Source organism: Miniopterus natalensis, chromosome 3 (assembly GCF_054644295.1).
Source record: "Miniopterus natalensis isolate mMinNat1 chromosome 3, mMinNat1.hap1, whole genome shotgun sequence".
NCBI lineage: Eukaryota > Metazoa > Chordata > Mammalia > Chiroptera > Miniopteridae > Miniopterus > Miniopterus natalensis.
Window position 1 is genome coordinate 95,220,172 of NC_142083.1, and position 14,332 is coordinate 95,234,503.

Consider the following 14,332-nt stretch of genomic DNA (forward strand, 5'->3'; position numbering starts at 1 on the left):
GACCCGTAAATCAGCTCCCAAGGCTAAGGCTTAAGAAAACTCTGACTAGGGTTCACATATTAAAAAAGTATCCTTCCTTTCAGAAAACTTGGCATATTCTAGGGGCATTTTAGAGATTAATGTGAAAGGGGATAACTTAGTTATCTGCTAGTTGCCACCAAGCTCAAGTGCCACTGCTGGGACTGATGTCACACCTGTGCACCTGGCCCTCACCAGCCTGTGATGCCTGCTGACCCGAGTCCCTAGTAGTCATCCCATACCTGCAGGATGACAGCCTGGGCTTGTAAACTGAGCCAGAGGCTGAGTTCTCATCACCAAATTGACCACCACATGTAGGTGATGAACCATGGAGACAGGCTTTTTTGTTAATCCCCACCCAAGGATTTTTTTTTCCCATTGATTTTTAGAGAGAGTGGAAGGGAGAGAGAAAGAGAGAGAGACATTGATGTGAGAGAGACACATAAATTTGTTGCTTCCTGCACGTGCTGCAACCAGGGCTGGGGATGGACCTGCAACCCAGGTACATACCCTCGATCAGGAACTGAACTGGAGAACCTTCAGTGCATGGGCAGACACTCTAACCACTGTCTTGTCCCCCTAGGGCTTGTCCCCCTCAACAGCCAGGGCTGTGATGATTAATTTTATGTGTCAACTTGACTGGACAAAGGGATGCTCAAATAGCTGGGTGTCTCTGGAAGAGATTAGCATAGTAGACTGAGTGAAGATCCACCCTCACCATTGTGTGTGTCATCATCTAATCCAATCCACTGATGGCAGAATTCTCTCTACCTCTCTTTTGCCCTTGGCCATCAGGTTCCTGGTTCTCAGGCTTTTGACCCTGACTGAATTACACCATCGGCTCTCTTGGGTCTCCTGCTTACAGATCATGGGACTCCTCAGCCTCCTATTTAATCCCTCTAATAAATCCCACATATATCTGTATATATTCTATTGGTTCTGTTTCTCTGGAGCACGCTAATACAGTAATAAAAGGCTTACCCCTGGAACGTGCACCTCAACTGTGCATCCCAACCTTCAAAAGCAGCAGAGCCTAGTCATTGATGGTGGGACACTCACCCTCCTCAGGCCATACCCCAGGGCCTGCTCCTTAGGACAGCAGGCCCAATTTCTCTGCATATGGGGGTGGGGGTGGTCTCAGGATAGCCTCTGCCTCTCACTGGTGGATCTCCCCAGTAACTGCTTTCACTCATTTGTCTTGTGCCCCCAGCAGCATCATAAGGGCCCATTCTGCCTTCCTGGTGAAATTGATGCCACCACATTTTGGTCTCTCTGACAAGGAGCATCTTTAAATAGCAAAAGGTGCTTCCTCTGCCAGGTGGCCTACCAGCTGGGATGGTCCAGGGGTTTCCCTGTCATTTCCTTGCACCTGTGGAGAAGAGGTGGTTTCTTTTCATAGAATGAAGAGAATTGAACAAGGGACAAGTGAGCGTGGTCCTCTGGGGGAAAGGGCTCACACTCAGCCCTCTAATGGCACAGGGAACTGACCAAGAGCAAACAGGGACCTTGCAGGGTCTTCCAGCACTAGGTAGGATACATTTTTTAAACTCTTCACAGGAAGACACATCCCCTACCTCTAAATGACCAGATCACCAGTGATTCGCTTCAAGTATCTTCCTTTTCCTTCTAAAAACTTTTGCGAAGTCCAATGAATAGATGTTTTGCAGTAAAAATATTATTCTTTAAGGAAATGCATTTTCTGGCAAAGCTCTAGGACCTGTGCTTATACAAATGGGTGGTACCAACAGGGAGGGGTGGAACTGTGTGTGCCTAGCCAGAGGGCCAACCTACAGCTTTGAGGGCATTGAACCTTGGCACATCCACTGGAAACAGGCAGGATGCCAGCCCAGGCTGGGACTAGGCAGGACAGGATAGTCCCTAACCCTAGGTCAGGGGGTGAGGTGCATACCCCAGCAACTGGTCTGCATCCCCACCCTCGGAACTCTGGAATGCTGACCACCCCCTGGCAGACATCTGTGTGGTGTGGGCAGTCAACAGGCTGGCCTCACTGCCTGGTCACTCCCACCCATGCACAGGAGATGGGGCCATGGGAAGGAAATGTGGACACAGCACAGCTCCCAGAGGAGGGGTCGGTCTCTGCTTCAGCTGCTCTGCCAGGGTGGTTGGTTTGGAGTTCTCAGCTGGGTGAGAGGTAGGTCCCAGGAATCCAAGAGTGGGTTGCAGAACAGGTTCTCCTTCAGAATGCCTTCTTTTCCTCAGCTGTCCAGCTCCTGTCAGAAATGCCAGCAGACACCAAGGTCACAGAGAACTGAAGGGCACCAGGGCCCATCTCCTGCACAGCCTAGGGGGCTGTATCTGCCACCTGGGCAGTACCCACAAGTGGCTGGGAGAAGGCAGTGGGCAGCCAAGCCTTGTGTATCCGCTGGGGGTGGCAGACATCAGCAGTCCCCTTCTGCCCTCTTCCAGAGCTCCCCTAGATGAGTGCTCCTTACCCCAGTGACTGGTTTACCAGCCCCAGGATCCCCCCTATACCCCACCTCCAGTTGCCCGGTGGCCCACAGGCACTCAGAACATGTCTGATGGCAACTAAACCACAGAGGGCCTTAGAAGAGGGGCTTCTCAACATCACCTGTGCTCACAAACCCATCTCCAGGGAAGATGGGAGGGGGGATTACCATAGAAACCCTGCTCCAAACTTGGTTTCACAGTGTGACTGAACTGTGAAGTCCTGGGCTATCCCTTCACCATACCCACCCCTTCAGATGGGAAAAGAAACAGCCAAAGTCCTAGAACATTCCACTACCACCTTGTGATGGGGACCCAAGAGGTTCAGAAAGCATAGGTGTTCAGAGACACGAGCAGGGCCTCAGCCTTCCTCAGAGGAAGCTGCTGCTCAGAGAATCAGGATGAGTGGGACTCATGGACCAGCCATACCACTGGGACTGGTGGGGGAAGGGAGGGAAGGCAGAGAGCAATGGCACCCTCCCATGGGCTCAGACAGCCCTCAGGCCTCCAGAGAGGGTCACCCAGGGGAGTTCCCAAAGAGAGAGAGGCTTCCTGTCTCCCAGGCAAGCCATGCCAACCCTAGTTTGTAGGAGGGCCCTGAGATCTGGGGTACAGCTTCATTGGCTGGGACCCCTCCCAGCACCACCCAAGACCCCTTCCCAGTCTTGTACTACATATGGCCTGGTCTGTTGGGGTAATGGAAGCCCAAATGTGCCCAAGAACACATCTAGAAATATGCCCAAAGAATTGAAAGGAAACACATCAGGGCTCAGATAGTGACCAAAAGCCCACCAGATGGGGGTTTTGGGAAGCGGGCCATGGACCCAAGTGACCCCCAGAAGGTAGGAGTGGCACATCACCTAGAGCTTAGCAGAGAAGGATGCGAAATCGGCCAGCAACTTGATGTCGTTAGGGAACGTCAGCCATGCCCCGCCGTCAACCACCAGCAAGGCCCCTGTCACGTAGGATGCCAAAGGGCTGGCCAGGTAGAGTGCGCTATGGGCGATCTCCGTCTTGTTCCCCAGCCTCTGCAGGGGGCTGGCCAGGATCTTGTTGGCCTGGGGGCCACCTGGGAGGTCAACCTTTGTGAGTCCCAGGATGCCAAGGCCCTCCACCCTCCCCTGTCCAGCTTTCCCTAAACCACATCCGAGAATGTTGCAGGCACTGTTAGCATTATCCTGGTGGAGCAGAAACAGGCCAGGTACCGAGTAACACTGACAAAGAACCAGCATAGGGCTTTTTGATGTATACCCTGCCAAGGTTCTGGAAGCTTCAACGGAAGCCCCTTTGTGTCCGACTCACACATCAAGGCCAGTAGCCCTGTGGCCTCTACCTCAAGGGAACAGCTTCTCAAGTCTGGTTGACCCTTAGTTCATTGCAGCTGTGTGCTAACCAAAAATAGCTCTGACCTGACCTGAGAACAGACTCTTTGCCAGCCCCAGGGAGCCATGATGACTTGGCACTTGCCCCAGGCTTGTCCCGGCCAGGTGGGAGGGGAGCCCATGGAGGCACTGTGGGACCTGTACCTAGGGGAGCATCCAAGGGGGCTGGGCTTCCTGAGAGCCTTACCTAGCCGCCGGAACCCCTCCGTGCCACTGATAGGGCCCGGGGCAAGGCTGTTGACTCGGATGTTCTGGGGACCCCACTCCACAGCCAAGTGCCGCGTCATTGCATCTGTATGGAAGGCAGGCAGGCATGAGAAAGAATGCAGGGCTGCTATGCCTTCTAGGCTGGCCTGGATTAAAGTGAGGACTCAGGGTCAGGGCTGGGCCTCTCCACTGCCGACTCGGACACTGCTGGCTTCCACAGACAGGCAGGAGAGGGACCTTAAGGAATCCAGGAGAGCAGACTAGATGGGGAACCATACCCACAGCCGCCTTGGCAGAGCCTGCGTGCACTTGGAGCACCTGCCCCCGAGCACCCAGCGTTGCTGTGATGTTCACGATTACTCCTCCATGGTCCTGCAAGACATGGCAGGGATGGAGGAGGGGGGTTGTCAGTGAGTAGACCACCATAAGAGGGGAGGCCCCGGCCAGAGAACACTCACCCGGAAGAACTTCTTGTAGAGCACGTGAGACACATTGAATGTGCCCAAGGTGTCAATGTCCATCACGACCTTGAAGGCATTGAAGGACAACGCACTAGCCGGGCACAGAAAGTTTCCAGCCGCACCTGCGGAATGGAAGGAGATACAGATGGTACTGGAGCCCTCAGCAGTTAGAGCATAGAAACTTCAGGGTGGCCCAAGCTGGACAGGAAAGGAGGCTTAAAACTGCCTCTGATTCTGACTCAGCTGAGTTCACACTGCAATGACTTGGAAGGAACAAAGTTGGGCCAAGATAGTGGCCTGGAGCCCAGGGCAGAAGTTCTGGGACCTCCAAGAAGGAAGGTCTAGTATTGTTGACTCATCAGAAAACCCCTGGCCTACCTTAACAGTGACTCACAGTTTATGAGAATGTCAATTTTCCCAAATTCCTTCAGTGCCTGGTCCACGGCAGCCATGATGGCTGGGGGATCTCGGACATCCATAGATAAAGGGAGGCACCGCTGGCCAGTGGCAGCACTCAGCTTTCTGGCAGCCTAGAAGCCAGACAGGAAGAAAGAGTAGAGGTGGGTAGCGGCCGAGTAGCCTCAGCCTGGAGGGAACAGCCCTTCAGAATCTGAGGATGTGCCCAGGTTCTGCTGGGAAGCCAGGGTTTGTTGTTGGACTCCACTCGGGAAATGCGGCTGGCAGGCAGTTACTCTCTGGGTCCACAACCTCTGGTGGACGTTTCTAAGAAATTCAACACTCTCTGCCCCACCACCAGCCCTAGGTTCCTCCCTCCACATCACCTTCCAGGCCACTGGTCATGGGTCAGCGGCAACTCTAGCTGAACTCCAGTCCCTGCCCAGAGACCCACTGTGACAGTGGTGAGACTTTCCTCCTGGGACATGTGGACCACTATTATAACCCAGGTGAGCTCAGAAATCTCTGTTGGTGTCAGTACCAGTCAACATGAGGGTCACTCACAAGACCCAATAATTAATTTTTTTAAAAGCCAGGGGTAGCCCTGAGAGGCAACTTCCACTGAAGCTTGATATTTGGAAGAGGACCAGCTTTTGGTGTCAACATCCTCTGGGCCTCAGGACCCTCCAGGTTCAGGCTCTGGGTCCACAGCTACCCATAGATGAGATGCACAGTAGAGGCCCTCCCTCACCATTGACACTCTTGGAAGGCTTCTGCTGGCGATGACAGTGTGGCAGCCGTGCCTGCAAAGCCAGAGCACAGGAGTGAGGGTGGTAAGGTGCAAGGGATACACCCAGGCGGGCTCCTGCCCAGAGCTCTAAGCAGAGCGCCCTCCCTCAACGGTCTCTCGGGCTGAAGCACCAGCCCAGGGCTGAACGTACAGCCGGTAGAGGACACAGGGGTCTGAGCAGGGCTAAGCCACTCTTGTGGGACTTCAGGTGGATGCCATCAGTCCCATCCCCAGGGTTTCTGGATTGGCCTCTCTGGCACCAGGATACAGGCCCTGCCCCAAACACCGTGGGCACAGCACCAAAGCAGCTGCGAGCATTAAGTGGGGGCCCACGCATCTGCATGGGGCCTGCTGGGTCCCCCTGGCATGGCTGTGTGCCCCCTGCCCCTCTCTCCCTGTGATGTTGGAGAGGACAGAGAACCCATTCTGAAGTCAGGGCACCTGCACTGCCTCGCTTCCTGACAAACTCACACAGTGGTGGTGGCAACAATAGCACCTATCACCTGCTAAGCAGGTTTTACCTGCTCCTCAAAATCACCCCGACCAGCTAGCCATGCTCTGCTCAGAGAAGCAACATGCCCAAAGCCACCAGCTTAGAAAACAAGTTCACCTAGAATGAATGAATCCCAAAATCTTGTCCAGTGGGACTCATCTCTCTGATATGAAAAGTAGGGGCCTGGGAGAAACTGGGGAGGGTTGCTAGGATATCAACAGGCTCCCTCTCCCCAAACCCCAGCCTCACTCTGGGCCTCTCCCATGTGGGGGTGACAAGTTGCTGACCTGGGCCTGAGGCCACAGAACTTGTTTCAAGAGACAATGTGCCCCAACCTCCCAAAAAGAGACACTGCTCTGCATGTAACTGGGTCCTCCATGACCCTGGCTCACTGAGGCTGCAGGGGACTCTGCAATAGTTTCCTCAACCTGTTGAACTCTCCCTCTTTAAATAAATGAGGGTGCTGAGACCAGAGCCACACAGTCTCTACTAACTTCTAGGAGGGGACCCTGGAGTCTTGCCTACCCTAGGACAGCACCTGACCCCTTTCAGATGCTCTCGGAAGGCTCATTGCCTAGAGGGGTTTCCATCTTGCCCAGGAATTCCAGGGTCCAGAGGGGAGGTATGAGAGTCAGTCCTGGGGGGGGGGGGCACAGAGTGATGGGCACAGAGCAAACAGAGCAGTGCTCACCGCATAAAAATCTCAGCAATCCGGAACCCAATCCCAGAGCCACCACCTGTGATGAAGGCGACTTTGTCCCTGGGGGAAAAAACAAGAGGCTTTTTAAAGATACCCCTATTACCTGGGGAGCGCGGGAAGGCTGCCGCTCTGGGAGGACTTTGACCCTATGACCTTGGGCACTTCAATCAAATTTACTGTTGACAAGTAAAATAAAACACTAAAGACTGCGTTCCTAGGCTTTCTGGGTCTTCCAGAAATCCTATTTCAGCCTAAAATCCTCTATTCATAAAGCTGTTCATTAAGTTGAGTGATGTTTTCAAAACATCCAGCGGTCCTCCGCCTGCCTCACTCCCACCCTCCCAGAACTACCATTAGCAAGACCCAGCAGCACTGGCCAAGACAAGCAGAACGTGCTCTCAGCAGGGCAAAGATCAAAGTACCGGGGCACCTGGACGCCCCAAACCCGGGTCCTGCTCCCCGGGCGCCTCCAGTCCCTGGCCCGGCTCCCTGCGACGCCGCCGAAAGCAGGCCCGGACTAGGCCCTCACCGGAGTAGGTCGGGGCAAAAGAGGTGGCGGTACTCAGGGAGACAGTCGTCCTCAGTGACATCGGGCGGCGGCTGGGCCATGGCGCTCGGGGCAGGGGCGCGGCGGCGAGCACGGCAAGGACCTGCTTCGGATCAGACCCCAGCTTCCACCACCAGGGCGAGCGGCGCTCTAGTAACGTCACCTCCGAGCACCCCTCGAGTGCACAGACGAGCGCCCCGCCCACCGCCGCCACCCCGCCCACCGCCGCCACCCCGCCCACAGACGCCCTCGCTCCCCCCAGGACCCCCGGGCGCCCACAGATGGCTCCTCCCCCTTCTCAGGATGCCCCGCCCTGCAGCGTGTCCACCCCCCTCGCTCCTCCCTGGATCCCCGCCCACCCCGCTGGCCCCGCCCACAGCTGCGTCAGCTTCAAGGACGTCTGGCCCGCTGTGGCCACATGGAGCGCTGAGCCTGAGGGCAGGCAGGCCTGTCCCAGAACCCGGGAGGGCGCAAGCGCAGTGCTGCAGGTGGATTTCTGAGGCCGAGGCCAGGTGAGTGGGCCTGCAAACCGTCCACAGGACTAAGTCCTTTCCCCAAGATTGGGTGTCAGTACCGTGGTTGCAGCCAGCTAGACACAGCGGACACTCAGTTGCAGGGTTAAGGTCAGGCTGGCCCAGCTGTGCATTTAAAACACCCGGTTGGGAGGTGCTGAGCATTTAAATGCCCTCCCTCCCAGACACCTCCCTCTCCTGTTGCATAAAAATTAGGAAGGGGAGCGAGCGAAGGAGACTCCAGCCCAGAAAAGCCATGGAAAATGAGAAAGGCCTTTGCCTCCCTTGCCCAGCCCCAACTGCCTCACAGTGCCAGTTCCCAAAATGACCCATTTTGAGAGAAGTAAATGTCAGGGCAAGGACCAGGGCATCCTTCATCAAGAAGGCAAAACAAACAAACAAACAAACAAAAAAACCAAGGACCAAGTCACCCTTAGCAGGTGTAATCTACAGTGTCCAGTACCTGTCACAAGTGACTACAGACACCTGGGGACTAGGGGTGCGATGCAGTGTCAACATGAAAACAAGTGGACACCAGGCAGCCTCTGCCACATGAAGCCATGAAAAGGCGAGGAGGCCATGGTCACCAGGCTTTCTGCTCTGAGGGTGGTCTCAGCTACCAACTCCCAGCCACCCCTTCCTGCCACACTCATCCTGCCCAAGGCAGGAAGCGCCTCCTTCAGAAGAATCAGACCCATAGGGGGCTGGGACAGCATCAGCTTCAGGGCCTAGCTTGATTCCCCCAAATTTCAGGTTGGAGGTCTCTGGATCTCTGAGTCATACATTCAACAGTTATTGATCCCCTACTAGTGTATGAGATGGTAAGCTTCATCTCTACTCTCAAACTGCTTACAACTCTGATAAAGGCCTCTTTAGTACCTAGTCGCCGCAGTAATGAGTGCTCCACCCCCATGCACAGCACAGTGAATTTTAATGTGTCCCCTATGGAGGAGGGGAGATTAAACTACCCACTTTTGGAGACACCCCAAAGGTGGTCTGGCATTTTGGTATGCAAAGTATTTGGTCCAATCTATCACTGGCTTAGGATACCAAAAGGCACATGAAGTTGGCTCAACTGCTCTAGGCTGAGGCAGAAGGTGAACATGGAAGTGGTCTGGAACAGATAGGCAGAGCACAGGGATGGGCTCAAGTTCTTGTGGACAGAGGTAGTTGGTCCTGGGTGGATGCTGGGGCAGCCGAGGGCAGCCTGAGGCTCAGGCTGGGTAGAGGCTGCTCCGGTGGCCTTCGTCAGCCCAGTCAACCAGCTCATTGCTCTGGAACCACAGCTGGATCTCCCTCTGGGCCCCCTCCACGGAGTCACTGGCGTGGATGACATTCCTGTGCCAGGTAATAGGTAGCAGAGGTAAGGAACAGGCTTCAACATGACATGCATCTTGGGATTCCTAGGAACGGTCTGATTCCCTACTGTCCAGAGAAGCAAACTGGGTGATTATGCAGAGGGGAAAGGAAGAAGAGGGGAGCTAGAAAACTGGGTTCCAGCCTGGCCTCAGCCTCTTTCTGACAACCTCATGGACCAGCCCAGACTGTTACTGGGAGCCTAATTTTCCCACCAGTCCTCCCTCAGGGTATCTGGCAAGAGTTAGATAACAGACAATGATAGCAGAGTACATACACAACACACAGGGAATGCTTTATCTCCTGAGACTAGCAAGCAATACGTGTGATGGCCCACACCAAAAGCCTCTTCTGGCTCTACTTTCGCCCAGCTTGTGACTGAGTGTGCCAGGGCCCCTGTACCTGCTGATGTGGAAGCTGAAGTCTCCTCGAATGGTGCCAGGGGCAGCCTCAGCTGAGTCAGTGTGTCCTATCATGGCCCTTGAGGTGCAGACCACATTGGGGCCTTCCCAGACCTGCAGCACAGAGATAAAGGTAGGGAGAAGTGAGGATCACCAAGGGTTCAGCAGCTATGGGCTCAATCCGGGCCCTCCACCCCTTCCACCAGGCCATACCATGGCCACCACGGGGCCGGAGCTCATGTAGCTGATGAGGGCTGAGTAGAAGGGCTTCCTCTGAAGGTCATGGTAGTGCTCAGCAAGGACACTCTCTGGCGCCTGAGTGGCATTGGGGGAAGGAGTGAGAGGAGCCCCTGGAGAGGGAACCCCACTGGGCACTGGGGCAATGACTTTGCAGATAAGCCCTGCATGAGCTGGCATGCCAACCACAGCAGTGTAGGACAAATGCCACCTCCACCTCTCCATCCCTCCCCTTCTACTTCCAACAGGAAGAACGCTCCTCCTGAAGCAGGGCTGACATGAAGGGCTGAGGTCCTGAGGTCCGTGAGAAGCCCTCCCCCTAGTGCACTAAGGGACACCCATAGGCGGAGAGCCCTGGTACCTGAAGCATCTTCATCCCCACCAGCTTGAAGCCCCTCCTCTCAAAACGTCGAATCACATCCCCAACAAGCCGCCGCTGCACCCCATCTGGCTTCACGGCCACCAGGGTCCGCTCCCGGGTCCAGGAGGGCCCTCCTTTAGAAAAGGAGGGTTCAGGGATGCTGCCTCACCTTTTCATGTCTCCTGACCTGTGTTTCCCTGCCAGGACTCAGCTGCTACCTGGGCTAGTGTCTGCCTCCACCAGAGCAGCTCTGGAGGGGCTAAGTGTGGTGCTCAGAGCCAGGAACTGCCCAGCATGTTGCTGCGTGTCAGGGACAACCAGGGCACTGGGTTCCTGGGGGCTTCCAACCTGTTGGAGAGGCCATAACTCCTCCCAGGCAGTAGCAGAAGCTGCCCATGATGGAGGTGGTGTCACCTGAGAAGGCATCTTAGAGAGCTGGAAGACCCAGGGATGCCTCACTGGAAAGAAAGCATGACTCTGTCTCACTTTTGACTCCTGTCCTTGGGGATGATATAGCACAGACACTGTCTGAACCACCACCTGCCACATCACCAGGGACCCAGAGCCCATCTTCTGGGTCTGAGGTGAAGAAATAGCAGAGAACCAGGGAGAAGTGCAGTATATTCTCCCCACCAGGGAGGCCATGGACACCAGGACAAAAGGGACCTGGGGATTGAGAAGGTAGGTAGAGGGGTTCCTGTCTGCAGGAGAGGAAACCTGGAGGACTTCTCTTAGACCTTAAGGGCCAGGCAGAAAGTCTGTGCTGCTGTGGGGTTTCAAGGCAGGCAGCTTCCAGACCCAAGGAGAGCACCAAGCCCTGCCCCACACAGCCAAGAAGACAGGAGGCTGCATTACCCTCCTACAGACCCAAGCCACTTCTAGAGCTCTGTAAACCCTCAGCATTGGATCCAGGGTCAAATAAATGTGCTTTTGAGAGAGCCCAGACCCTGGATGTCCTGCAAAGTCCTTCAAAGACAGAACTGGCAGAGAAATGAGAGTAGGGCTGGAGCCAGCCAGCGTCCCCAGGCGCATCTGCAGCTGCCATTCTTCATCCCCAGGAGGAAAATGAACCAAAACCTGTGCCGTGGGTGACCACACCAGGGGACGCCCCCGTCTTGTTTGTTCCCCCCAAACCCAGTGCCTAGGGGCCCGCTGTGTAGGCTGGCTTTGGAAGATGGCAGCTGACTCTTCCCAGCGTTTGGAACACCATGACATCTGGCTCTCAGCTAGGGTGGAGGACCAGTTACAGATATGAGCCCCGGGGCCCCAAAGCGGGAAGGGCCAGGCTGACTTAAGGCCTGGAGAAAACACCCCAAGAACAGCGGTTCCGTGGGAGGAGTTTTCATCTGCTGAGAATGACTTCCCCGCCAGGAGCCCCGGCCTCGAAGGGATCGCCATCACCACCCAACGTGGCCACTAGGCCTCTGGCTTCCTCCTGCTCCGGAGTCTCCCGGTCCCTCTGTTCCGAGGCAACCTGGAGAGGTGGGCGGCAGGCGTGGGGAGTTGGAGGGCAATGAGCGGTAGGGGGAGGGGTGCAGGACCCCCAACCCGGCCCGGGCAGGAACCCGAGGAACGCCCCTCTCCAGCTTGCAACTTCCCGGACAGTCGGATCGCCCCCCACACCCATCCGCTCGGCGCCCAGCGAGTCAGGCGGGCTGCGGGGGTCAGGGCGCCCCCAGGGTTGCCGGGTCCTCACGTGCGCCAGCCAAGGCTGAGAGGGGCCTGCCGCCGGTCCCCTCCCCCGACTCACCCGAGCTGGGGCGCACCAGCAGGCTGCAGACCCGGGCCCGGGAGCCGCACAGCAGCTCCCGCAGCACCGCGCGCCCGCAGAGGCCGCTCATGGCGCCCGGGCGGCGGGCGCGGGCTGAACGCTGGCGCAGTGCGCGGGACCGTAGAGCTTCCAGGGAGGGAAGAAAGGGAGGAGGGGCGCAGGGGTGGGGGAAAGAAATGAGGAGGGGCGGAGGGATAAGAGACGGAGGATGGGGCGGACAAATGGAGGGAAGCGCCGGCCTCGTCCCCATCTATCCCCGCCCCTTCCCTGCCCACCCCACCCCCAACCGCACCAGCTGCGGTCCCACGCCCGACTCTTCTCCGCTTGCAGGGCACCTGGAAAAATGTGTCAATTTCTGTTAAAGTCAGAAGAGAAAAATAGATAATATGAACCCAGCGTAGATTATATTCGTCTTCATACCAATGCAGTCGTTAAATATTGACAAACAAAAAGCTGTATATATTTAATGTGCAGGATTTGGTGAGTTTGGAGATGAACCGTGAAACCACCACGACAGTACATGCCATAAACAGATCCATCATCTCCAAAAGTTTTCTCCCACCCTCTTTATTATCATCATTATTATTATTGTGTGTTTCTGTGTTGAGAAATATAAGATCTACCTTGTCAGCTTTTTCTTGGTCATTCAGGTTGGCTGACAACACCTTGGTTTCCTTTCTTTTTTTTAATTCTCACCGGAGGTTATTTTTTCTATTGCTTATCAGAGAGAGTGGAAGGGAGAGAGAGAAAAACACCAACGTGAGAGAGACACATCGATTGGTTGTCTCCTGTAGAACCTGAGACCCTTCCGTCTGTAGGCCCACACTCTAACCACTGAGCCAAACCAGCTAGGACCTTTGGTTTTATCTAAAAATGTCTTTGTATTTATTCTTTTACTTTTTATGTTTCTTTAGAGAGGGAGGAAGTAAAAGGAGACAGAGAGAAACATCAATGTGAGAGAGATACAGCAAGTGCTTGCCTTCCCTACGCGCCCCACCAGGGGTGGAACCTAAAACCTACATGCCCTGACAGGAATCAAACCTGCAACCTTCTGGTGCACAAGATGCACAGACAACACTCCAACCAACTAGGCCACACCGCCCAGGGCTTTGTCTTCATTCTTAAAGGACGTTTTTGTTGGATATCGAATCATGGATTGACAGTTTTTTTCTTTATTACAGCAGTTTAAAGATGACATTCAGGCCGTGGCTGGGTGACTCAGTTGGTCGGAGCGTTGTTCTGTGCACCAAAAGGTGGCACGTTCGATTCCCATTCAGGGCATATACCCAAGTTTCAGGTTTGATCCCCAGTCAGAGTGTGTATGGGAGGAAACTGATCAATGTTTCTCTCACATCTCGCTCTCTCTTCCTCTCTGTAAAATCAATTTTTACAAATGTTTTTTAAAAAATCAATAGACCTATCCTTGGGTGAAGATTAAAAACAAAAAAACAGAAAACGATGACATTCCACTGTCCTCTGACCTCTATGGCTTCTGATGAGAAGTCATAAGTCATGCAAACTGTCAATCCCTGGAAAGTCATTTTTCTCTGACTGCTTTTAATCTTGTCTCTTCAAGTTTGGTTTTCAGTAGTTAACTATGATATGCCTGGGTGTGTTTTTCTTTTTGTTGATTCTTCTTAGGGTTCACTGAGCTGCTTGAATCTGTAAATTAATGTCTTTCACCAAATTTGAGAATATTTCGTGCCCTGGCTGGGTAGCTCAGTTGGTTAGTGTCGTCCCAATACACCAAGGTTGTGGGTTCCATCTCCAGTCAGGGCACATACAAAAAACAACCAATGATGCATAAATAAGTGGAACAACAAATCAATGTTTCTCTCTCTCTCTCTCTCTCAAAAACCAATCAATCAATCAATCAAGATAATATTTGGCTATTATTTCTTCACATATTTTTTCTGCCTCCTCTCTTTCCTGTCCTCTTGGGATTCTAATTTTAGACATGTTAGACCTCTTTCACCCCTGCTCAAGTCACTACAGGGAGGAGCCAAGGAGAGTGGGCTGCTTTCTGTAGGAGGAGGGACCCTGGATAGCCTCACTCCCACCTGCCAGATCAACTAATGAGGGGTGCCCAAAGGAGCCCTCAAATCAGAGAATAACATTTGGAGCCTCCTGCTCTGGCAGCCATCTTCAGCCCCTGTAACCCTCTATCATTATCCCTTGGAAAAGGGCCAGGAATTTGCTCTGGTCTTCATGCTCTAATGTGACTGGACCTTATA

General features: G+C 54.3%; 2 protein-coding genes across 4 annotated transcripts; both read right to left on the reverse strand.

Annotated features, from left to right (window-relative positions):
- Window positions 1–1,675: 1,675 nt before the first annotated feature.
- On the reverse strand, window positions 1,676–7,667 carry DECR2 (2,4-dienoyl-CoA reductase 2). 3 transcript variants are annotated; one of them, XM_016223563.2, is made up of 9 exons: window positions 7,443–7,667; window positions 6,905–6,973; window positions 5,682–5,733; window positions 4,929–5,064; window positions 4,532–4,656; window positions 4,352–4,445; window positions 4,054–4,158; window positions 3,345–3,553; window positions 2,162–2,249 (listed from the first exon to the last, which is right to left on the reverse strand). In XM_016223563.2, the coding sequence occupies exons 1-8, from the start codon at window positions 7,520–7,522 to the stop codon at window positions 3,345–3,347; spliced, it is 870 nt and encodes a 289-aa protein (XP_016079049.2). In that variant the 5' UTR covers window positions 7,523–7,667; the 3' UTR covers window positions 2,162–2,249. The 3 variants fall into 3 exon arrangements, with proteins under 3 accessions (XP_016079048.2, XP_016079049.2, XP_016079050.2); XM_016223562.2 differs by lacking the exon at window positions 3,345–3,553 and having other exon boundaries at window positions 1,676–2,249; XM_016223564.2 differs by lacking the exon at window positions 4,054–4,158.
- A 1,217-nt stretch (window positions 7,668–8,884) lies between these two features.
- NME4 (NME/NM23 nucleoside diphosphate kinase 4) lies at window positions 8,885–12,269 on the reverse strand. Its single transcript, XM_016223560.2, has 5 exons — window positions 12,078–12,269; window positions 10,328–10,461; window positions 9,943–10,044; window positions 9,731–9,843; window positions 8,885–9,310 (listed from the first exon to the last, which is right to left on the reverse strand). The coding sequence occupies exons 1-5, from the start codon at window positions 12,166–12,168 to the stop codon at window positions 9,187–9,189; spliced, it is 564 nt and encodes a 187-aa protein (XP_016079046.2). The 5' UTR covers window positions 12,169–12,269; the 3' UTR covers window positions 8,885–9,186.
- Window positions 12,270–14,332: the final 2,063 nt, after the last annotated feature.